This window comes from Globicephala melas, chromosome 2 (genome assembly GCF_963455315.2).
Source record: "Globicephala melas chromosome 2, mGloMel1.2, whole genome shotgun sequence".
NCBI lineage: Eukaryota > Metazoa > Chordata > Mammalia > Artiodactyla > Delphinidae > Globicephala > Globicephala melas.
In genome coordinates this window covers 98,600,444-98,626,772 of record NC_083315.2, presented here as the reverse complement: position 1 = coordinate 98,626,772, position 26,329 = coordinate 98,600,444, and the positions used below count along the sequence as shown (strand labels likewise).

General features: G+C 36.7%; 1 protein-coding gene across 3 annotated transcripts in view; it reads right to left on the bottom strand.

Annotated features, from left to right (window-relative positions):
* Positions 1 to 26,329, bottom strand: part of AQR (aquarius intron-binding spliceosomal factor) — a 121,120-nt gene that overhangs the window by 14,105 nt on the left and 80,686 nt on the right. For 2 of the 3 annotated variants that reach the window (XM_060294504.1, XM_060294503.2), the window contains exons 28-35: positions 23,224 to 23,295; positions 21,687 to 21,874; positions 20,816 to 20,987; positions 18,716 to 18,886; positions 15,834 to 15,919; positions 10,999 to 11,173; positions 7,588 to 7,701; positions 4,522 to 4,884 (exon numbers count right to left, since the gene is read on the bottom strand). In XM_060294504.1, the coding sequence (XP_060150487.1) occupies positions 4,570 to 4,884; positions 7,588 to 7,701; positions 10,999 to 11,173; positions 15,834 to 15,919; positions 18,716 to 18,886; positions 20,816 to 20,987; positions 21,687 to 21,874; positions 23,224 to 23,295 (1,293 nt within the window). In that variant the 3' untranslated portion in view covers positions 4,522 to 4,569. Of the gene's footprint in view, positions 1 to 4,339; positions 4,885 to 7,587; positions 7,702 to 10,998; positions 11,174 to 15,833; positions 15,920 to 18,715; positions 18,887 to 20,815; positions 20,988 to 21,686; positions 21,875 to 23,223; positions 23,296 to 26,329 lie in introns of those variants that run through there. The other variant, XM_030844269.2, reaches the window with a different exon arrangement.

The following is a 26,329-nucleotide window of genomic DNA, read 5'->3' as shown; positions in this document are numbered from 1 at the left end:
CAAGTAAATACACGGGGAAATTAATGGAAGATAAGGGTCATTTTAGTAAGGTTTGTTTATGCAGACTCATTTCACAGCATCATCTCTGTGTCCCATGATAAGGGTTGTTGTCTTCTTCCTGGTACAGGAGAGAGAGGATACCTTTACAAATGGAAATTTATGTCATCTTTACAAAGGGAAATTTATGCCCTGCTTTTAGGCAGAAGCACAAGGACAGAGAATACTTCTTGCATCTGCTGTTTGTCAACTGCCTTCAGCTCAAAATAATCCTTATGACAAAGTAGCATATTGGAGCTGGTATATTCTTATCCCCTTAATTTTCTAAGGGGGAATCAAAGTTCACTTGCTAATGTAAAAATACTGGCTCCCAAACTGTTCTGAGGAACTAGTTCTTTAGAATGTCTTATTTAAAAAAAAAAAAAGAAAAAGAAAGAGTTCTATGGTCAAATAAGCTTGCGATAATCAAATGCTAGATTAAACAAAGTTAACATGATTTTTTCCTGCAGGAAAGAACCTTTAATTAGCTAACAATGCATTGTTATTCTGCAAATGGGGAATGATAATTAATTGTGTTCCTCAAACTTATTTGACCATGGAACATGTTTTTCAAAGTATTTTTGAAGACGGGTGGTTTTGTAACATATGTTGAGAAATACTGGGATTAGCCATCTTTTATATGAAAGTGCAGAAGTTTAAGTAGCTAATGAAATAAGTGTAAGCCAAAAGGTAGAGCTGGCAATAAAGGTGGCAGTCAGCAGTAACTGTGCTGCATTCTGAGTCATGCTCCAGGGGACTGAGCTCAGGGTTGTCCCTATGAAGAAAAAAAGTGTCCAAAGCTTCTGGTTACCGCTGAATTAAAACCCCTTCTCGGGCACTGAAGAATAGCAATGGATAAAGAAAAAATGGTCTCATGTGCTCATTTCCATCCTTGGCTCTGTACAGCTCCAGTTGTATTATTCTTAAACATCTATTAACATGATTGCTTCATAATTACAAAGGCTAACTGCCAAGCATTTTTCACAGGAAGCAAGGCACTGCTTGTTTTTAACTGCTCTTCTGGTGCATGCAAAAGGGTCAGCGTTCTTTAAAAAATCTTTTTTATCTTATTTTAATTGAAGAAACACCTCTAAAATACCATGTGAGTACAAGATAAAAAGGAAAAAGCACATTCAAGCTAGGTAAGTGCAACAATATAGATGATCTCGGGGTGGGGGAGTACAGGATACAGAATTGACGTTACCAATATATCCCAAGCACAATGGTACCTACTATCTCCATCTGGGTATGCTGTTCTGCTAGAAATTTTTATTTCAGCAGAGACCATCCTCAATGCTGCCATAGGCTGATTTCGAGGTTTCCAATCAGTAAATTTGACCCTTGATCTTCAAAGGTCAACTGCCACCACGTGTTCCCTTCTTAATCCTCCTCCATACTCCCTGGATAGGGGCATAGCTATGCACCCAAGTCAGAGGACTGGCTGGCAATATCCTACACTGTCTCAAAGATTTGGGGGAAAATGCAGAGGGTGGGACTGGTATTTACCAAGCAACCAGGTGCCAGATGTTTTCATAATCATTACCGCATTAACAAACAAACAGATCTTTTCCCCATTTTGTAGATAAAACTGTGACTTACAGAGGTTATAACACCTGTCAAGGTCAAACCAAATGCTGATGTGATGAGCAAATTACGTAAAATTTGAGTCAGGTCTGGATGAGTCCAAAGTCTGTTTTACAATATCATGTTGTCCACTGATCATAAAAACTTCATTTTTTATAGGAGCACAAATGGCCCATGTATACCATTTCTCTCAGTATCTAGCAAAATATCAACTTTTATCTTCGCACTAACTTCAAGAGACCTGATAATATTTAGATCTTCTCATTCATTTGCCCAAATCAATAGAGCTATTTATTCCCAACTGCTGGTAATGTACTTTCTTAACTCAGCATTTTGTGAAAAAAAGTCTAAATACTTGAATTGCTTCATTTCATGCTCTTTCTCTTGGCATGTGACTTTTTGGTCTGCTTTTAAAAATAAACTCCAAAATCACGACATATTCAGATATGAAAAACAGGATGGAGAGCAATGGGAACACTAATCTGAAATGGTCACCTGGCTAGAATACCTGTGTCTGTAGTAATCCCAAATTAAATGGAAAAATTTTGAATTTATGAAGCAATTACTCATGTGTGGTTGATTAAAAAAAAAAGGCACAAAACTGCCCTGGACTATAGATTGGATTCTACCCCAGTCTCCCACAGTTGCCACCCTGGTTAAGACCATCTGATTCAGTTTCCTCATTATTTAAGTTTAGAAAAGATCTCTTAAGTTCCTTTAAAAATTCCACAATTCTATAGTCAACTGCAGTTCACTGGCCTTTCCAGTGAATAAACAATTTAAAATAATGCAAGTCCCACTTTCATCATCCTTTTCTTAATTTGACAGAGGCAAAGGAGTTATTCATCTTGCAGTTAAAATTTTCTTTTTAGTGTGATAGAAAACCAAGCAGCAAAGAAAAACGTTCAGCCACCCAGCTAGACAGAGTGATACACAGTGTTAGGAAAATGGTTTATTTAAGGAGAAAGCAGCACAACAGTTTTGCTTTACTTTGGTTGCAGGTCTAATGAGTCATTTCCTCCAAAGGGCAGAGGGAAAAATCAATCTTTTCCAGGAAAGACAGTAATATGGTAAAGCTTCTTTCCCTCTTGCTTAGCCTGATACTATATATTCACAGATGAACATAATTCTGAGTGCAAGTCCTCATACAGATGCCCATGACACCTGCTTTCAAATTCTTAAACACTCAGAGAAATTATGTAACAGACCATTTGGCTCCATCCTAACTCTGATAACAAACAGACCTAGGCTTCCTACATTCGTTTCCTTGGCATTTCACTCCCCTTATTATCCCATCACTTTCATCGTCCCCTTCCCCACCCGACACAATTGTTGATGCTGCAAGAAGCACTGTAAGACAGGAGTCTAAATTTTACCCACCACAGACTGGTAAACTTAAGCCAACATTAGTCACTCAAAAACATCACTGACTTGACGTTCTGGGTTTAATTTCCTTATGAATTCATCACTGCTTCAAAATATCAAGATGAGAAGCACTGGTCTGGTCACTGGCAGTGTGCAATTCTTGCTTAATTCTTCAAAAGTTCGTTGGACATGGTCAAGCCTAAAGGTAGATGCACTAGATTTGGGGAAATGCTCCCCTTAGCCACTCTAGCAGATGTGGGAATGCGGAAGAGAACTAGTGGACAAGTTGACCCTTCCCACATACACACATTCATCTCTTCTCTGGTCACCATGCCCAGGGACCTTATAAGCAGAGGTCCATTGTCAGAAAACAGTCATACTCACTGTAAACTCTACCATCATAGGATCACCATTCAACCTCTCACTGATGTGAGGACGGCACAGTAATCTCAGTACAGCGCTCCTAAAACTACAAAGTGCATTTGAATCACCTGGGGACTTTGCTGTAATGCGGATTGAGATTTAACAGATCTGGGGTACAGCCCAAACTTTTGCATTTCTAGCAAATTTCAATGCAACACTGATGCTGCTGATTTGCAAACCACACCTGAGTAGCAAGGCCCTAGTACAGATGCCCTCCCAAATCTGGAGCACATTTTACCTTAAGGTCTCCTTATGGCTGGTTATCTATCAAGAGAACTAAACAGGGCAGAAAACTCAGAAGCTCTGCATTGGAAGAAATCCATCCTGAATACAGGAATTAATTAAGTGCACTGATTTTCACTGCCCGGACCCTGGACCTTTGTTCCTGCCCAAATGGATCTGCCAGATCCTTCTTGCTTAGATGAATGACAAATCTTGGCCCAGCCTCACCAGCCTTATCTGATATCATTCGGCCAGCAACTGAAACATTAATTGTGTAGCACCTGCAAAAATAAAAATGCAGGTTCCTAGGCTCTAACCCTGAGATTCTGATTCATTAGGCCTGGAGTGGCCCCCAAAATAAAGAGACATTCTAGGTGATTTTACACATTCTGAGATTTGGGGGAAGGAAATGCATGTCTTCTTTAATGGATCGGAGCAACTTATATCCTATGGTGTTGACGCCTTTCCATCAAGGAAGACAGCAAAGAAAGGAGGGATAGAAAGAAACATGACTTGAGCATCTTACATTATGGTAGAAGAAATGATTTCCTCCCCAATTTGGACACTTGCTTGAAGTCATTTGTAGTTAATTCCAGTATATTTTGTCCTTTTCTTTAGCGAAGTTCACTAAAAATGTGAACTATTACTCTGTAGAAAATTCTTTTAATGTAGGTATGATTATAGATATAGTTATTTAATAATCAAAATATCAAAGGAATGGTTATTTATTCTTCTGACTGAACAAATAAAGTTGGAGTTGTTCACACACATTCTTTTTTCATATATACCAGAAGACAAACATTGAGATCAGCTAACAAAAATAAGGACTGAATATTAATTAGTGCCATTAAAATGGCAGAAGAATATGTAAAATACAAAAGGTAACTTTACCTAGACTTTATAAATGAAATGTCCTCCCTAAGAAGGGCTACAGTTTGGCTACTTGGTTTCTCTGGGGGCGGATGTGGCATCTTGAGGGGTGTTATTCTCCGCTGGTACAGCTACAGGTTCTGCCACAGTAGCAGTGATCTCGGATTCAGTAGGGATGGCCTCTGAACTGGAACTGTCTCCTGTGTGACTGGGGATGGTCTCAGTCTGAGAGGCTGAGGTTTCTTGACTGGAGCTGGCATCTGTTAGACTAGGTACAATGTCAGCTTGAGCAGGCGTGGCCTCTTCTTCTGTTTCCAATTCTGTTTCCTGACTTTGAACTTCTTCACCTTCTTCTAGCATAGCAGGTGGTAGCTGTAATAAAGTCTAAAGAGAAAAAAAAAAAAAAAAGAAAGAGAGAGAGAGGGAAGACATCAAAGAATCCAAATAAAAAGACACTGGCTTATAAAGTTAAGTTCTCACATTATCTTCCTAATTGATACTGTCACTGTAGAATTCTCCAAAACACTGCTGGCCATGTTATATTACAGATGTAACAACTCTGATGATAATGGCCTAAGTTTTACTGACTCCATGGAATATGCCTGCCTAGATATCAGATAATAATGATGAGATCATACATTACATCCTCAGGGAGAAAAACAATATCAAAAGCTATTAAATTTTTTAGCAAAGGAATTTATTGTAACACTCTGGAAAAACAGTGGCTGATTAGGACTGACTGCCACACCAACTCAAGAAAGGACCGACTTCAATCAAGGGGCCCTGTGAGGGGTGAGAAGGAACCAAGCCTTGAGACAAGGCCACGGAAGGGAGACAGCAGCAGGGCACAAGGCTCCTGTCCCACTTAACCAGAACACTGGAGCAGCTCTATATGCCTGGCTTCCCTTTTACCCCATGGCAGTCTGGAGCTAAAGCTGGGCTTCTCTCTTCAGGAACTGTTTCTCTTGTTGGAAACTGAAAAAATTTTAAAGTAGTATTCACAATGGCAGCACAAAATGTGAAATACTTAGCAATAAAACTAACAACATATGTATAAAGCCTGTATGCTGAAAACTGCCAAACACTGAGGAGAGAATTCAAAGAAGACCTAAAGAAGTGGAGAGAGATATCATATTCATGGAAAGAAGACTCAATATTGTTAAGATGTTAATTTCCCCAAATTGATCCTAAGCAGTAATACTCCAAAATCCTAATCAAAACCTCAACATGCTTTTCCTGGGGGTTGAAATAGACAAGCTGATTCTAAAATTTATACAGAAAAGCAAAGGAACTAGAACAGCCAAAACCATTTTGAAACATAACAAAACTGAAGGACTCACATTATCTAATTTCAAGATTTACGATAAAGAAACTCTAATAAAGGTAGTGTAGTAAAGGCAAAAAGGAAAGATGCAAAGATCAACAGAACAGAATAGAAAGCCCAGAAGTAGACTCTCACACACGTGGCCAATTGATTTTTCTACTAAAACAAGGTGAGATCCTAAAAGTTCTCAAAATAAGAAAAAAAAAAAGTGTAACTCTGTGTGGTGAAGGATGTTAATCAGATTTATTGTGGTGATTGTTTTGTAATATATAGAAATAGCAAATCATTATTTTATATACCTGAAACTAAAATTATATGTCAATTATATCTCAATTTGAAAAACTGCTTTTTTAATCTCAAAAAAAAAAAAAAATGACAAGGCAAGTCAACAGAGGGAAAAGATAGCCTTTTCAGGAAATGGTGCTGAAACAACTGGATATCCACACGCAAATGAGTAAAATGCAACCTTACCTTGCACCATATAAAAAAAATTAACCCACAATGTAGCATACCTCTAAATAGCAAATTAAACTATACAACTTCTAGAAGAAAACATTAGGGGAAAAAATCCCTGTAATTTTGGGTCAGGCTAAGTTCTTTTAGAACATAAAAAGCATGAATCACAGAAGAACAACTTGATACACTGGGACTTTGTCAAAATTTAAAACTGTTTTTTGAAAGACACTTAAAAATGAAAACACAGGTCACAGACTAGGAGAAAATATTCATAAAACAAACATCTGAGGAGGAATTTGTAGTCAGAATAAATTTTAAAACTCTCAAAACTCAATAATACAACCCAAAAAAGTGAGTGAGAGGCCTAAACAGACACATCCTCAAAGATATGCAGATGGTAAATAATCACATGAAAAGATGTTCAATATCAATTGTTATTAGAGAAGTGCCAATTAAAACCACAACGAGACCATTACACACCTACCGGAATGCTAAAATAAAAAGACCAAACATAGTAAGTGTGTGTGAGCTCTCATACATTGCTGGTGGGAATATAAAATGGTACAACCACTTTGTAAGACAGGTGGGCAGTTTCTTAAAAGAAGTTGAATACATACTTACCATACTATCCAACCATTCCACTCCTAGAAATTTACCCGAGAGAAAGTACAAAGACTTGTAGGAGAACGTTCATAGTAGCTTTATTTGTAGCAGCCAAAATTGGAAACAACCCAAATGTCCATCACTGGATGAATGGGTAAACTTGGTAATCTGTATAATGGATTACTTATTCAGCGATAAAAGGAAAAGGACTACTGATACATTCTGAAACATAAATGAATATCAAAATAATGCTGAATAAAAGTAGGAAAAAAGAGTACATGCTGTATGAGTCTATTTACATAAATGTCTAAAAAATGGCGACTAATCTATTGTGACATAAAGTAGATCCTTGGTTTCCTGGAGAAGGTGGAAAAGGAACTGGTGAGGGAGGAGAGGGATTATCAAGGTGTACGTGGAAGACTTTTGGGGATAATGGATATGTTCATCATCTCGATTATGGTGATGGTTTCATGGATATATACAAATATCAGAACATATCAAACTGTATACTTTAGATATGTGGAATTTATTGTATGCCAAATTATATCTACAAAAGATGTTTTTAAAATATGGATGTTACATGAATAGTAATCTACTTTGGTTTAGCTGGTTTCCTGCAAGGAATCAAATATGTTAAAGATTTATTCGGCAACAGAGAAGATTCTCCAGCAAGAAAAATAAGAGTCAATTTTGAGAAAACTTACCTGATGATAATGATGTGTGGTCTGTATCAAATGCATATACATGTTGTATACAAAGTTTGCCATCTGGGGCATATTCTTTATTATCTGTACTTCATGAGATGGTCTCTCTCCATTCTAGAAGACGGCAAAAAGGAAGTTAAGTATAATCACTTATATGTGGAAATCTAAAATATGACACAAATGAACTTAACTACGAGACAGAAACAGACTCAGAGACATAGAGAACAGATTTGTGGTTGCCGGGGGGGTGGGGGTGGGTGGGTAAGGAAGGTATGGATTGGGAGTTTGGGATTAGCAGATGCAAACTATTATGTATAGAATGGATAAACAACAAGGTCCTACTGTATAGCACAGGGAGCTATATTCAATATCCTGTGATAAACCATAATGGAAAAGAGTATGAAAAAGAGTGTATATTTGTATAACTCAATCACTTCCTGTACATCAGAAACTAACGCAGCATTGTAAATCAACTATACATCAATAAAATAAATTTAAAAAAAAAAAGAAAAAGAAAGTTAAGTATAGAGTGAAAGACACTGAAAGCTAACACTTCAACAGAAGCCCATGTCTCCATCTTACGTATGAACACTATTTGACTATTAGGGTTTGGAGGAAATAAGAACAGTAAGAGGACATTAAGATGTAAGTGTTAGAGTCGAATAAGGATTTCATGAAGAGAAGTGATTCAATTTAAATTGAGAAAAGGCAGAGATGAGGAGAGAGCTAAGAGTCACTAGCTTTTAATATAATTTCAAGTTGGTAAGTAAAACATGAGTCTTGGTCTACTAACTAATGTAGAAGAATTCATAACAAATAAGCAATCATTTGAATAGAAAAAAACCATCAACATGGTCTCAAGTAGTGGTCTCCAATACCACATACGCTCCAAAGGCAAGTCTCAAGACTATTCACAAAGAAAATATTAAAATTATTCTTCCCATTTATGTTTTTCTAAAAAATAAGAAGCTATCATTTATTATTACTTAATATATAGACTGTTAGTCATGAGGGTTAATATTTGCCAGTTTTCTTTTTTCGGCCATGCCATGCTGCTTGTGGGATCTTAGTTCCCCAACCAGGGATCAAACCTGTGCCCCCTGCTGTGGAAGCGTGAAGTCCTAACCACTGGATCCCCAGTGAATTCCGGCAAGATTTTTTTTTCTTTACTAATAAAGCGTATGGTCAAAAATGTTGGCAAATAGTAGTTTAAGGTGTAAATTTTGTAGTACCCATCAGAACCATGTGGGGAAAGTGTTAAATAACAGAGGCCTGGGCTGTAGCCCCCCAGTGATTTCGATTCAGTAGGTCTGAGGGAGAACGAGGTGATTCTGATGCAGTAGCTTCTGACAACAACCCGAGAAACACCACTCTATCGGTGTAGGTAAAGTGGTAAAGCAAATGAAGAAAACAGAAAATGTGCACTTCTTCTAAACCATCTGAGAATAAATATTAAGAACTTTCCTATTTAAAGTCAATTGTAAAATTTTTATAAAGTCTCATCCTATCTTACTGTACAATTCAGAAAATCATAGAGGTAAAAAACATATCAAGAAAAAGGATTTCACCTTAAAGTGACAAATTATTTAAAGCACATAAAGTTAGAAATATTTAGTACATTAAATAGAATTTCTCAGAATTAAGCAGGACGGCGGTATTGCACATAAGCAGGTGTTCTTTGGACGGTGGTCACTTCCTGTAACGGTCACAACTTCTGTGTGCAAAGACTGCCATGCTGTTACAACTACGGAATATTGCCTTTAAAGCATGGAAGTCTTTCTGTTTGTTTGTATATATTTTCTGGCGGCTTTGCTGGGAGCAGCCTCTCCTGAGATTCAGGGCTGCGCAGTCCTCCTCACCCCTCACACTGTCTCCTGAGCAGAGGATGGGGAGATGCTCCCAGCCCTCAGCCCCCAGGGCTTGAGTCCATGGTACTGCCCAGAGCACCACTTTCCAAACCTTCTGTTCCTTGGTATTGCCTCCAGGTGTGTCTGCAGCCCTTGGCTAGGAAGCACCTGGAGAGTGTGTTAAACCTGAAGACACCTAGCCTCTGCCCCAGACCTCTCATCAGCAATGTGCCTGTTTAATAATCAGTCCACAAAAGATTGAGAACCTCATAGCTATAGGACTGTGTCCAGACCTCAGAGCCTGACACTCAAGGCTGCACATGGCCCCACCCCATTGTATCGTTCCATCCTTTCCCTTCTATTCCTCCACAGCAGCATTTCTTTTATTTAAAGGAAAAAAAACAATTAAAAAAAAGTTCTTAACATTATTACAAAACAAACACACAGAATTTAACTTTATTTTATTTTTTTTTAAAAGAGGGGTGGGTGGAATTCCCTGGCAGTCCAGTGGTTAGGACTCTATGCTCTCATTGCCGAGGGCCTGGGTTCAATCCCTGGTCAGGGAACTAAGATCCTGCAAGCCACACAAGTGAGGCCAAAAAATGAAAAAAAAAAAATTTTTTTTTAAATTAAAAAAAGAGAGGTGGGGAAAAGAAATATACTGTGAACATTTAAGACAGTTTTATTTAAAATTCAATGGCCCTCCAAGACATTTCATTAAATGAAAAACACAAAGCCCAAAAGTCTATAGTATGCTGACCGTCATGTAAGAAAGAAAACAACGTAAGAAAATAAAGTTACCTGCTCCTTTGTGCAAAAGTAAGGCTAAGCCAGAAACTGAAGAGATGTTACCTCTGGGAGCTGAGGGTGGGAAAGGGAAGAAAGAGGGGGAGATAGGAGATGGGTAGCAGGGATGAGGAGAGAGTGGCACTTCTGAGTTAAGTGTTTGTGCTATTCCCTGACACCTTCCCTCAGAATGCAAGCTTCTTGAGGGTTCTCCAAGAGTTAAACCAGTTATTACTCTGTTATCAAGTAATTAGTTAAGTTCTCCTTACAAAGCTGAAGAGAGGCAGTATAGTATGATGATGATTAACATGGACTCTGGAGTCAGGCTGTCTGGGTTTTTAAATCTTGGACTCTCCATCTACTCAGATGTGTGGCTTAACTACTTAACTTCTCGGAGCCGCAGTTTCCAACATATGGAAAGTGAGGTTAATAAGAAAACCTATTGAACAGGGCTGTTACTGAGATGAAATGAGATCATGTATGTAATGTAACATTTATTGAGTACTCACCATGTATCAGGCTATTAGCTTTGACATACATTATTTTATTTCCTATTAGTAACCTGTTCAATAGGTTTTATTAACCCCATTTCCCATATGTTGGAGACTGGATCAGAGAAGTTGCCTGATATGTGGTGAGTACTCAGTAAATGTTAGCTGGTATTATTGTTACATAGAAAATCTTAATTCAGTTCCTTAGCGTAAGGAGCACTCTAAACCAGTGTTCAGATGATTTATGTGATGATGCTCTTTGCTAATGTGGTCACCTGTAGGCTTACCTTTCTACTGGTTGGGAAAGGTTCTGTTGGAATTATATGCAGATGAAGTGGGCGGGCTGTGAGCTGGCTGAAAGCTGGAGTTAGTTCAAAACAGTTTTGGAAGAGGGATACTCTGGCGAAGATATAAAGTCCAAGTCTGGCTCTAGACATGGCCACCACTAAGCGACGGACATCCCTTTGAGAAACAAATAGAATGAATTAAAACATATCAAGATTAGTAACATATTTATGCAGCCTTTTATTTTTAAAACATATTCCATTAAATATTCCTGTTAAGCTGTGGCAATAAAGAGTTAAGCTTCTTAAAAACTTAAGAGAATAAACATTAAGTTAATCAATGCTATGTAACTAGTTAACCAAGTAAGAAGTTAATGCTTTATTACCAACTTCTATGTTTTTCTTGCGGGGAGAGGGTGGGGAGAATCACAAAATAACCAATGACTGATTAAAAAGGTGTAAGTTGCTATACTAGTACTACGATACAGTTCGGTCGTCAGTTACCAATTTACTGTATCACCACCATTGAGTCAATTCAAACCAGCCCTTGCTCCATTTCACCTACCAAATTCCCATGCTCTGTCAAGGTTAATGGGTCAAATTTTACTTCCTAGATAACTCTTATCATACTGTTTTATACTTATTTATAATAATAATTACAAATACAAACAGAAATACAGTATGACGAATGATATAACATAATAATACCATCTCTTATTCACGCATTTACCCTAGTACCTACGCCCAATGGCTGGACTATACTAGGTCCCAGTGTCCACATAAACAGTAATAAAAATGCCAAAATGCACGAGCCAGCTATACATGTAGCTGTCTATCGGATGAACGATAGCAGCTTTCTTTATCTTTCAGAAAGAATATGTTCTTAAAACTTTATCTGAATTTACTTGAATCAAATGAACTTATTTCCAAAACAGAAACAGACTTAGAGAATGAACTTATGGTTACCAGGGGGAAGTGGGGTGGGGAGGGATAGTTGGGAGTTTGGGATTGACATGTACACACTGCTATATTTAAAACAGATAACCAACAAGGACCATGTAAAAAAGAAAAAAAAAATTACAAAAGAGTGGTTATGTGTAAAAGGAAAAAAAAATTATAAAAGAGTGGCTATGTAAGTTTAATTTCACTTCACTATTAGTTAGAATGTGTTTTAGTAAGAAAATATAGTTTTGGTTTCAAATACAGAGGATAGCTTGTTTTCTTGAGATGCTCAGATGGCTATTTAAATTTGCGAGTATTCTACAAAAGAGAAGACTTTCATGAATAATAATAAAATCTGGTACAGTCATCCCTAACTCCTGAAAGAAAGTGTTAAAGAGTGTTACAGAGGTCAAATGTTACAAAGATCATATAATAACCAGACAGAGAATCGGGAATTGGAATATTTATCAAATGGCTTTTCTTTGTTTCTGCATAATGCAAGATATTTGGGGAATATCTCTAATTCAGCCTCATTTTCTATTGTGTTTTATGGCCTTGATAAGGATCTAGTTTCCCTCATCAGGAGGGACTGTGCAACATCATATATAATAGCAGTTATGTTGAGGGGGTATCCCCACCTCCCAGCAACCCAAACTAAGAGAAGTTCATTTAGGTATGAGGAGAAAGCATACCCATTTGCAGTAGCTTTGAGGAATTTCTACATTTGTGACACCCTGGATTCACGAAGGAAATGTCACCTTCTAGGTCACTGCAGGCCAAATTGTTTTTACTTCCTCCACATCCCTTAGAAGCCTGAGGGGTCACGCTATAGGTGGGTGGTTCCAAAACTAGTAACTGGATATACAATGCTGGAAATACTTAGCATGAGTTCTCACCTAAGTATTATAAACTTAATAAAAACACTGTTAAAACAATGTTGTCAGGGAAAAAGGTGGGGAGGGCATGGTGGAAGGAGGTGACCTAAGCCGTTGTTTTCATGGTAATCCCTGTATTATGATATTCAGTTCTCCCTTTCTCATCCAGAAGGCTCTATCTCTAGGCAGAGCAGTGACAATGAACCTGTTCCTCTGAGGAACTTTTCCCTCCAGTCCTTAGTACTGTAGGACAGTTAAGTGGCTCTACTAAGCTCAATCTCCACTGTACATGAGGAGAGTTAGACTAAAATCTTCTGCAGAATCAAATGTAGGTATTTTCCAAGGACATGTTTAATGTCTCCTCCACTGGATTCTAAGCTCCATGCGGACAGAGATAATGAATGTTAGATTTACTACTATATATCAAGCACCCATCACATTGCCAAATAATAGAAGGATCTAAGAACATCTGTTAAATGAATGAGCAAACACTATAAACATAACAAACTACCAGGGAAAAAAAGCAAAGGGTGGCAGCATGAAAAGCCAGGGTTCCTTGGAGCTGTATCTTGAAACCAGGGCAATGAGAACTACCACCTTCTTTCACAGTCCCCAGAAGATGGCTGGACAGAAACAGCACTGTTAAACAACAAGTCATCACTCTGATAGAGCCCCTACAAGGAGACAACACAGGAAAGTTACAGTTTCACTGCTTTGCTCTGAACAAGTCACAAGCATTTCTATTTGTAGCTGGGCTATTCAAGTCAGTAGGGACAAGAACAATGAATGTTGGAAAAGGAACCAGAAATGTCTCACTACTCTAGCTTCTAAACAGCTCCACAGTGCCCTAAAACAGGTCTCTGGAACTGACGCTCAATAGCCTGGCTCCTAAACAATCACCTGATTAGTCTATCCTGGATGAAAAAAAGATGTGGGTAAAAGAAGAAAGGCAGGCACTTGGGAAAACGGCTTAGTAGCTTCTTAAAGGGTTAAACACAGAGTTACTATATGACCCAGCAATTCCACTCCAAGGTCTACACCCAAGAGAAAGGAAAACATACTTCCACACAAAACTTGTACATGAATGTTCACAACAGCATTAGTCCTAATAGCCTAAAAGTAGAAACAACCCAAGTGTCCACCAACTGATGAATGGATAAATAAAAAGTAAAAAATTCACACAAAAAATAATGAAATATTATTTAGCAATTAAAAGTAATGAAGTACTGACATATGCTACAACATGGATGAATCTTGAACACATTATGCTAAGTGATTTCATTTATATGAAGCGTCCAGAATAGGCAAATCTATAGACATATAGTAGAACAGTGGCTGCCAAGGGCTTAGGGGAGAGGGGAGGGGAGTAACTGCTGACAGGTATAGGGTGATAAAAATGTTCTAAAATCGTGAAGATAGCTGCATAACTATGAATATACTAAAAATCATTGAACTGTACACTTAAAATAGGTGAATTGTATGGTATGTGAATTATATCCCAATAAAGCTATTAGTAAAAAGAGAAATATGGAAGAAAGTAGGTTTCCTTGGTCTCTTGAGACTTGAAAAACAAAATATTTTACTACTTCCTAGAAAAAGAAAGATATGAAAGATTGTATCTACAAACCAAAAACTTCTATGAGGAGTTTGATAAAATTCTAGCTAAGATACCTAACCTATCTGGAGAGTTGAATTGTAAATCATAGGTCAATTGACTTTTTCCCCTCTATGATTTAATAACACTACCACCACCACCAGCAGCCCCCGAAGAAGAAGGTAGACTTCCAAAAGGGAAGTTTGGCAAATACAAAGAAGACTAATTTATCTGGATAAAGAAAATTTAGATATGTAAGACAACAATGAGATCAGGTTCTTTTTTAAGCCTTCATTTATAAGCATTTTATTATCGTCATCTTTCTCTTTATTTTTTTTTAAGTTTCCAGAAGTCAGGTAAAAAACAGCATAGAAATAAAGTCATGGGAATGTGAAAAAGACAAAAAAAGCACTACAGAGTAAGAAAAAGGGAAGAGGAAGAAGCAGTATTCACGTATTCATACTGTGAGTTTGGGTAAGAGATTTTAATTATGTAAATCATAATGATACCCTATGCAGCAGCAGCTATAAATTTCAATGTGGAAATGAAACCGCTTTTTAGAAAAGTTAGTCTCCAAAACATGTTTGACACTTAAGTAAAAACACACTGTATTTTAGAATGCTATAGTATTGAAACAATTTCTTGAAACATTACATCTTTGTTTACTCTTACGTAAAAGTTATCGGTCTAATGGAACCTGATCACTCTGGGTTAAGCACCAAATAGATCTTGACTTAATGACAACATTATGAGAGCTTGCAGAATTTTCTTTTTATATTCATCAAATAGAATAATAAAATGAACTCTCCTTATAGTTTTGCTAGTAAGTCATATGAGATGAACGTTTATATAAACTAAATGGCTGCTTTGTAACAAGGAGATATTATTCCCATAAATCCCCAGCACATAAATACATCACAATAAATGATAAAAATATATTACTGTTCGTTTTGACAATTCTTAATCATGGGAGAACAAATGGTTCCTTTATCCTAACACTGAAGCTAAAAGACTGTGTAGGGAAAAGTGAGAAATCCTGTGCAATGCAAAGTTTACTCTTAGACTTTTTACCACTTTACCTCCTTTAATTTCTGACATTAAGTTTCAAACAGACATAGGAGATACATACATACATACATACATACATATATATATATATATATAATGATTAAATGCTATCTCTGACTGTTCCTGAAGAGTAAAAAAGTTAAAATTACTGAAACATTTAAGATTCAAAAAATTCAGAAGCAATGGCAATGATTAACTAACTATACAAAGAATATGCTACTGCTACAGTCCAACAAAAAGCACCAAAAGTTAATTAATTAAACTTTCAACATAAAATTTAAAACTACTTAGCCACAGAAGCTCAAAATTAAAGCATACAGTAAAGTTCAACACTATTATGAAAATGCTTCCTTACATACCTCAGATGGCCCACTGCCCTGGTTCGTACTAGAGAAAGAAGAATATAATCATTCTGTTGACCTTGAAATCTGTCAACGGTTGTCACCTGAGGCCAAAATAAAGGGGGAATATGGTATATTTTCAAAAGCAAAAACTCTAGAGAGATCATTTAAATAAAGTGCTAGAAATAAAAATCTTATCCTTAAAATAATCAATCCCCAAAGAACATGACTATATACTTGGAATCGAAAGAACAAGTTAATGAACACTATGAAATAAACCATGGTAACCAGATTCGGCTATGTCCCTATGTTATTCACACTTATAGCACTCACCTTTAACTCTGCAGATACCTAAGTAACTATTATATTTGTGGAATTAACAATCTTCCCCCTACTAGACTACTCAGCTCCATGAAAGCAGGGACTGGGATTCAGCTAATTATATACCTGATAAGCAACATTTTAAATGTACAATTTAATAAATTTTGACAATATATACTCCCAAATAACCACCACCACAATCACAATTTCCATTACCTCAGTCCCTTTTGTCATCAAATCTGTATCCCCCAGCCCCAGGCAACCACTGATCAGCTTTCTGTCACTATAGATTATTTTGTTGCCAGTTCTAGAATTCCATAAAAATGGAATCATAAATTAGAAGTTCATACCTTTTTACTGGTGAATAGTATTCCACCGAACGAATACACTACAATTTGTTTATTCATTCCCTTGTTCACGGAATTTGGGTTGTTTCTAGTTTAGGGCTATTTTGAATAAAGCTGCAATGAATATTCATGTCCAAATACTTTTGTATAAATACATTTTTATTGCTCTTGGATAAATATCTGGGGGTAAAATTGCTGGACTGTGTGGGTGTTTATAAGAAACTGTCAAACTGTTTTCCAAAGTTGCTGTACACACATTCACTAGCACTGTTCCAGTTCCAGAGTTCTAGTTGCTCCACATCCTTGCCAACACGTGGTATACTGTCAATCTTTATAATTTTAGCCATTCTGTTGGATGTGCAGTGGTGCATCACTGTAGTTTTAATTGCATTTTCCCTGACAACTAGTGATGGTAAGCATTTTTTCATGTGCTTATTGTCCATTTGTATGCTGTCCAATTCATTTGCCAATTCTGTATTGGGTTGTCTATATTTTACAATGACTTTTATAGGAGTTCATATATTCTGGATATAGTCCTTTGCTCTTATGTATGGATATTATACTTGGAAATTCTGTTGTCATCCTGACCATGTGGAGAGCTTGTCTGAGAACTGGGCTCACAGATTGAGGACAGCAGAGCAGAAAGATGAAATGAACCTTGGTCTTTCATGACATCATTGCGTCACACTGTAACCTAACCTGGAGCCACACTACTTTCATCTTCTTGTTATGAGAGAGAGTAACTTTCCTTATTGTTTAAGTTTTTCTATTACTCATAAATAAAAGGACTCAGACACTGAGGTTCTTCTATTTCTAAACTTCCTATATTTCAAAGTTATTAGTTTCTCATTTTCACTCTCTATATCCCTTATGGAGTGTTCTACAGTGCCTGTTCCTCCCCATTCCTTGTAATTTTGTCTCCATTTCTTTGATTTTGTTTTATTTTCTGCCAGTTCACATTTCATCTCTTCCTGGGTTCTTCAATTTCTCTGTTTTGTAGCCTTCCCTCACAGAAATGCATACTTCATTAAGTATCTTAAAATTCATACCCAAATATGCATTCAAAATTTTCATCTATTCTAGGCCAACATGTTTTCTGGAGAATGTTATCTTGTCAATTAGTTTGTTCGGATGCTCTTTCCCTCATTTATAAATTGAGCTTGTGCTAGTTTCCTTTTCTCCTCTATTTTACCACTGATTAGGCGGGTTTCTCAGATTAGCTATGCACAAGAGGTTAGGTTAGGGTGAGCAGAACTTTCTTCTAAAGGCTCAGTGATTTTAACAACAGATGGTTCTCTTTTTCACTGTTACTATAGAGACGGTGTATTTTTTTCAAATATAGCTCATCTGTAGTCTTCTTTGAATCAGCGTGGAACCAGGAAGGCTTCTGCTCACCCCAATACCCATATCCGTTGCTGAATAATAGGGATGTGGCTCTTATACTTCAAAGTATGCCACCACTTTCAGAAAGTGTGCTTTTGCTGGCACTTTCAAGACCCTAAATTCTCTTCCCATTTTTTCTTCTTGATCTTAGTCACATGTCCTCTCACTAAAAATGGAATTTGTTTTTTCTTCCTCCCATTTTTCTCTTACTTGTGGATGATTTCCAAGAAAAGGTAAAAGAGCTTTTATATAGCTATGTTCACAGCCAAAGTCCTAATTGCATCATTACTAATACTATATTTATGTTTGTTATTCTTTCTAATTGACAAAATCAAGCATCTTCATTTTTATTTGCAATTACTCCATCATATCACATAAAGAAGTATTAAAAAAATCCTAAGTTCTGAATGTACTTTATGATTTTCCTTTAGCCTCAAGAAAAAAACACCCCCCTAAACACACAGACAATAAGAAGCAGTACAAATTATACCTTTGTAAGACAAACAAAATAAAAAAATGCTACAATTCCTATTTCTACTATAAAGGACATAAATAATTTCATTAGACATCATTTTACCAACAAAAAGTTTCAGAAGCATTTATTTCTGACTACTGTCAACAAAAATCTTCAATGTGATAGTTGAGACAGACGTTCACAGCAAACTAATAACACTGTCAGAATTGCCAGAGAATGATTTATAGAGTTCCTATTATTTCATTTTCTCACATATTTTAAAAGGAGATAGCAAAGAGACAAGGTAGAACAACATAAATTACTCATAATAAATATAAATCTTTCCATCTTGCCAACAACATGAATAAGAGAACATATTATACTTTTAAAACTACCTTATTTGGTCTTCCAATCAATGGATTGCTCCCGCATCGTCTATTGATGATGTCACGAATAAGATGCTTTTGTCCATTATATGTTGTTAGAATGCTAATCTTGTCAGCAGGGTAACCAAGTAAGCACATGTACATAAAAAGTGCCACTACGTATTCTGCCTCTCCAAGATTCTGTAATGAAAACATTAATCAGATTGTGTATTTATTTCCCTTTATAGAAAAAACAGTTAACTAGCACAATTTGTTCATTTATCACACCTCAAGAAGTGAACAGTTAATATCTTGGACAAGTGAATACCTCTCATAAAACTGAGCAATAACTTATCCTAAACTAACAACGATAAATAAAAATAGAGTATGTGGTAATTACTTCCCTTTAACATTTGCAATATATTTGCAATACATGGAACAATCATAAAATAAGAGTCACCAACTTAAAGGCTTAATATTTCTGGGACCACAACAATCACAATACAGATCAATAATATCCTGTTACAGTGTATTGCAACTATAGTTATGGAAAGAAATATTAACATAAAGAAGCAAGGTAACTATCTTAGAAGCCAGCAGAAAATCCAGTCTAACATATACATCCAGCAGTACCGTAGTTGGCTCTCAATTTTGACACAATGTTTTTCCTTTTTCCTTCATACTTCTTAGTTTTTTTGTGTGTGTATTACGTTCGTTCTCTTACTAATGGTTGCCACCTCTACCAGACCACTTCAGATGGGAAGAGGATGTGGCCTCAAATTGATCATTCTGGCCTGCTGTGACCTTAGAGGGTCTAGGTAAAGATGGACGGGAAGGAGTTTAAGACCAAGACTTAAATACACTACTTGAGAGTGAGAAAGCATACACAAGGCTGCTTAGTACAGTTCAACAGAGACTAAATTGAAAGTAACAGATGAGAGAAGAAAGTAAAATGAGAACATAAACATAACATGAAAATCAAAAAAGACAAGAAGCTGGATTTCATGTAAAGGCAACAGGAAAATTACAGGAAGACCTTCAGAAAAATCATTTGTATTCTGGTGACACACAGCTTCAGTTAACTCTTCATCCAAATTTTCTCGTTCTTTGGAAGACAGGAGCCACATGACTGTGTAAATCTTTCCATTTTCTGTATTGATAACAAACTACATTTATCTAAGCATCAGCTAATATAGATAAAAGAACAAATCTTTTGGTGCATATGCTGCCAGATCTTTTTGTAGAGATTATCTGTACATATTTCTATATGTATGTTTTGCTTTTTAAAAAGCAAAACAGGATACTATAGATACACATTGCAAGCTGATTTTTTCATTAATATAGCATAAAAATTCTCCCTGTCAGTAAACCAAGTTATAATGTCACCCTTAGTGGCTATTCAGTATTATATGGAATAGGTAAAAGTGTAATTAAGGTTGTTTCTCCTTTCAAAAATAATTTGCGATAAAAAAAAGATGTGATGAACATTTTAGCATGTAAGTCTTTGCAAATTTATCCATTTTTTAAAGGATAAATTCCTATAAGTGAGAGTATTGCTTTTAATACATACTAACAATATGTTCACCAAATTATTTTCCTACTAGCATTGCATGAATATAGTTTCCCAAACCTAACCCAACAGAGGTGAAAATATATTCCAGTGATTTATACTTGCTACAAATCTATATCTTCTTCTGTGAATTGCATATTCTAGTCCTTACTGCATTTTTCTGTTGGGGGGTTGATTCTTTTATAAGTGATTTTAAAGAGTTCTATACACATCCAGACTTCAACCCATTGTTTTTTAAAGGCTGAAAATAAATTCTGCTCTCAATCAAGCAATATTTTTCTTTATGATTTTGGTAATGAGCTTAAAAAAGACCTTTCTTACCCCAACATTATATATTCATCATTATTTTCTTCTTTTTTAGTATGTTTATATAAGTTTCTTTTCTTTGGTGTATATATCTTTAATCCATCTGAAATGGAAAATTGTGTGTTGTGTGTGAGGTGGAGATCTAACTTTGCTTTATTTAATGGTTTGTCCAAGTGGTTCAGTAATACTGATTTAGGTAGTAATTCAGCCAGGAAAATGCAAAATAAACTTAAAAGTTTCCTATTTTTTCTTACCTGATAAAAGTAAGGATTAGGCTCAGATTCTCCAACTCCCTGAAAATCTTCAACATTAATGAGCTGGAAGTCATAAAGCAAGCCAGCATTTGCTGTACTAAACTCCGGCAAGAGCTGCACATGGGGTAGGTTTCCTAGATTCTTGTATCGCCAGTTGTAGAGGTTGCACAAGCTTTCAAAGACAAATCCCCCCCAAAACAGGAAATATTAGCACTGTAAATCCCCTTTTAATATATATAAGGGGGTTTCTAAGGGATGGGCTCTTCCTGTTAATTTTCATATTATCCACATTGTGCTCTTTTTAACAATAATGCTTTTGCAACCTTTGTCTCCCTGTAAGTAACCAAATCAGAAGATTGATATTACAAGAAATGATAGCTCCATTACGTTCTCTGAGGTAAATGCTACCTTTATTCCTTAAGTAAAAACATCAGGGAAGAGTCTGCACAGTGAAAAAAATTTTGAGGTAACTATGAGAGGGGACCTGTACATTTCATGAACTAAGAATTAGTGTGTTCTCCTCTTGTTCACCTCTAGCTTTAGATTTCAAAATGATATTAATCGTATATCTTTTGGGGGCATGAAAAAAAGGGAGGTGACAGTGAAAAGAAGCTCTTAGCTGAGAAGTTACTTAAATTAATCTCAATGAATAAAATGAAGGATATAATTTGGTCAATTCACACCCCACGCTGAAGGTAATAAAGGTACTTTCCAATTTGTAGATTTGTATCCAGGCAAGTTCCTGGATAACAGATAAGAGTCTATACAGAAGATGTTATCGAATACTTGGATCATCAAAATGATGTCCTTAAATAGAAATAATATCCCTACCATCCACCCTCCCTGCCCCCCGTTGCCCTGTCTCCTTTACCTTGCTCTGGCCCTCCCTTGGGCATCGAGGTCCACAGTAGGAACTCCAACTCTGACAAAGCGAGTGAAGAGAGATTGCTCCATGTTTGAATACTTCTGAAAGGCCATGTTCTTAATGACTGGAGGTAACTGGTGATGATCACCAATCATAATCCAACGTTTTAGTCGGCTAAAACCATCCTGAGGATTCTAGAAATAAAAAGTGAGGAAATGGCAAAATATTCTAATATATTACCCTGTTAATCTCCAATTTATTGCACAAGATTCTTGCTATTCACAAGATGGCTTTAACAGCTTATTAACTCTTGCTCTTCCCCAGTTCCACAGAAAAGAATCTGGCAAATTTACAGAGCGACTTGTATGGGTACCACTGCTCTTGGCTGACAGTGTGTGAGAGAGGATGGAGGGATTGAGAGGCAAGCATGGAATTACCGTACTTTAATATGCAGGGTAACCCAAAGAGGCCTGGGAGACTTAGGTCATAATTAGGCAAAGGGTGCACAGAAAGAAACAGATGCCCAAGCCGGGAAATGGAAAGATGTCAAAGTAAATACCTTGTATCACAATTACGCCAAGAGCCAGTTTGCGAACCCCCCAAGGCAGTAGAAATTATAACTTCTTTAATTTCCTACACTAATACTTCAGTTTCCTACTCTGTCTCCTTGTTCCTTGTAACATATTCTGATAAAATACAAGTCCCAAATAACTTGGCTTTATAAAACAATTTTCGGAACCCAATTTATCTATAAATTAGAGTAGCCTCTATTCTTCAATTAGGAATTCCACATTTTGTTTTTTATGCTCCATAGTAAAGACTATTGTAAAATAAGAAAACATTCTTAAACATCACTTATCTAAAAAAATTCGGGCACAAAATAAAGAAAAGCCATGTACCCAGGGATCAAAAACAATTCCAGAAACAACTCTAAATAAAAGAAATGAAAAAGAAGCTCATCTTCCCTCCAAACTGCCTAACAATGTAATTTTCTTGATTAAAATTACTGTCTTTTTAAAACTTAGAGATAAACTATGAATTTTTAAATAGTGCTCCCAAACAATACAAACTACTCAATAATCAGTGAATAGATTAAAATAGAATACCAAACATAATGAAGTTAAGGAGAACACATAATCATAGCAATTAGCACCCCCAAACTGGGTAGTTCTCTGATGCTACCCCCCAGAATTCTTAAAACTCTACTTTTTAAAAAATAAATTTATTTTTGGCTGTGTTGGGTCTTCGTTGCTGCATGCGGGCTTTCTCTAGCTGCAGTTGCAGTTGCAGCAACCAGAGGCTACTCTTCATTGTGGTGTGCGGGCTTCTCATTGCGGTGGCTTCTCTTGTTGCAGAGCACGGGCTCTAGGCGCACAGGCTTCAGTAGTTGTGCCACACGGGCTTAGTTGCTCTGTGGCATGTGGGATCTTCCCGGACCAGGGCTCGAACCTGTGTCCCCTGCATTGGCAGGTGGATTCTTAACCACTGCGCCACCAGGGAAGCCCAAAACTCTACTTTCTTTGTCTCAATCTCAGTATCTTACCTGTAGAAGAAGAGGTATAAAAGTTTCTATCTCCAGAATCTGAGCAGCCTCTTCCATTAAAATGTTGTCATACTGAGAAAGGGAGAAAAAAGAAAGCTTGTCAAAAAGAGAGCTTGAAAGCCAAACAACTACCACCATGACCGTAATAAGCATCCCCAAACCCCTCAAATAATTCAGATCAAAATAACAACAGATTATTCAAACAGGAAGTTCATGATCTTCTTTACGATTACGCTACCGCTTCTCCAATTCAAGTCTTTAACTTTAAGGAAGTGCCCTAAACATACAACTCTACATTAAGGAAGCCTCGTTTATCATTTCTTGGATTGAGATTATCAATTTAGTTATTTTCAGTTCAGTTTTGAAGTTCTATATAAGCAAGAATCAACCTATGATCATATATGAGGTCATTTCCATTGGTACTCTTATCCTAGGTAGTATTTTGCAGTAATTTTTTTCCCTTATGAATCCTACTTGGCACTCAACAATCTCCTTTTGTTCCCCACCCCCGGCATTCAATCCATCACCAAAGCATGTCAATTTTACCTTCAAAACTCCCTCTAGAATCTATTCGTTTTTCTACATTTCTACTACCACCACCACTCTAATCCAAGCTGCTACTCTGACTACTGCCAGCAATCTCTTTACTAGTCCCTCTCCTTCCTGTCTTGCCTCCTCTAAACCACTCATATAACAAGTCATCACATCACGTCACCTGGTTTCTAACCCTTCATTGGTTTCCATCTTTCCTAGGAAAAAAAGACCCTTAATGTGGACTGTAAGAGATGTGTTAACTAGGGCCTGTATTCAAGCTGGCCCCTGCCTTCCTCTCATACTTCACATGTCACCTTCCTCCTTACTCACTAAGCTTCAACTACATTGACCTATTTCATTTTCTCAGAAATGGTAAAACCACTCATGCCTCAGGCCCTCTGAACATGTTATTTTCTCTTCACTTTTTGTCTGCTTGGCTCTTTCTCATTTTTAAAGTATCGGCTTAAAACCCACTTTATCCAGGCCTTCTCTGACCTCTCAATCTAAAACGGGTTTCACAGTACTCTGTGCCTTTGTCTCACGGCACATCACATTTATAATTCTATCTGTATATTTATGTACTTGTTTGATGCCTGAATCTTCCCTCTAGCCCAGTTTCCAGGAATGTTAGGCACTGCACATTTGTAAAATAATGAAAAGTCAAGTCTTCCTCCAACCTAAGGAAATTTCATTCTTTCTTTCATGTACCTGCTCTTCGATGTGCTCAATTTTCTTCTAGATTTATTCTCAACAGGTTTTATCTTATCCCTTCCACTTCTAATTCTGATTGCTACTTATGATAGTAAGATATCCTATTCCTTGTTTTATCGGTAAAATACTTTCTTTGAGACTTTCACCTAGAACAATTAGAGTTCCTTTATTTTCTATTTTCAAAATTTTCTCCCCTTATTTTGTTTTCTAAGGAAGTGGAAGGTAGGGGGAGCATATTTGCTCTTAATACTTAATTAACTCTTTTAAACTAACTGTGTTCATATATCCTCTAATTTCTGTGCTACTCATTTTACCAAAATATGCTTATATTTGTTCAAAACTGGTAGCTGAGCTGGATTTCCACTGTACATGATAAAGTTAAGGTTCAGTTCTGCACTGTTTCTATCGAAACTACCTGAAAGTTTTAGGCATGTGGATGGGTGTCTTCTCTAGCTCTATCTAACGCTAAATTTCCCTATTACAATGATTAATTAGGTCATCCTGGTAGGAATCTAGGAGAAGGGAGAGGTTCAAAAAGCCATGTTTTCTCAGAAGTTCCCACGTGGACTCTGAAGGTGATAGACACAATATGGAAAACAGTGTGGGAACAGCTCAAAGAGCCTCTTTCCTACACAGCAATCCCACTACTGGGCATATACCCTGAGAAAACCAAAATCCAAAAAGAGTCATGTACCAAAATGTTCACTGCAGCTCTATTTACAATAGCCCGGAGATGGAAACAACCTAAGTGCCCATCATCGGATGAATGGATAAAGAAGATGTGGCACATATATACAATAGAATATTACTCAGCCATAAAAAGAAATGAAATTGAGCTATTTGTAATGAGGTGGATAGACCTAGAGTCTGTCATACAGAGTGACGTAAGCCAGAAAGAAAAAGACAAATACCGTATGCTAACACATATATATGGAATTTAAGAAGAAAAAAAAATGTCATGAAGAACCCAGGGGTAAGACAGGAATAAAGACACAGACCTACTGGAGAACGGACTTGAGGATATGCAGAGGGGGAAGGGTGAGCTGTGACAGGGCGAGAGAGAGTCATGGACATGTACACACTAACAAACGTAACGTAGATAGCTAGTGGGAAGCAGCCACATGGCACAGGGATATTGGCTCGGTGCTTTGTGACCACGTGGAGGGGTGGGATAGGGAGGGTGGGAGGGAGGGAGACGCAAGAGGGGAGAGATATGGGAACATATGTATATGTATAACTGATTCACTTTGTTATAAAGCAGAAACTAACACACCATTGTAAAGCAATTATACCCCAATAAAGATGTTAAAAAAAATACAAGAGCCTCTTTCCTGAGAAATAATTCTGCAAATCTAATGTGATTTAACTTATAAAAACATATCTATAAAAAAATAAAATAAAATAATAAAAATTCTCTGCACCAGATACATTTCGTAAGTAACTAACACCCTAGAATATTTACTGAGAAGTTGTCTTTGCTTAAACTTGGATGATTAATGAATAGGTTTTATGGGAATTTACTGTGGCTCTGCTTTGAAAATTAAAAAATTATTTCTAATTAAAAAAAAACATATCTATAGATTCTGTTGAAAAGGAGATTTTAATCACAAAGCAAAATTATGACACAACTATACTGGGTGTTTTAAGGAAGGAAAAGAGTACACAAATGTGCTTGCATGTCTCCTTGGGGACAGCACAGAATCAAAACATATGCCTAATGGAAATTTAACATTCTTTATTGATATAAATGAAAGGACAAAGGAAATACTAGAAGAGTTGAAAGATTAATTAGAGAGTAACAGGGGAGTAGGGGACTGCTTTTTTTTAACATTAAGTAGAGCTACAAAGTTTTTAAGCTCTT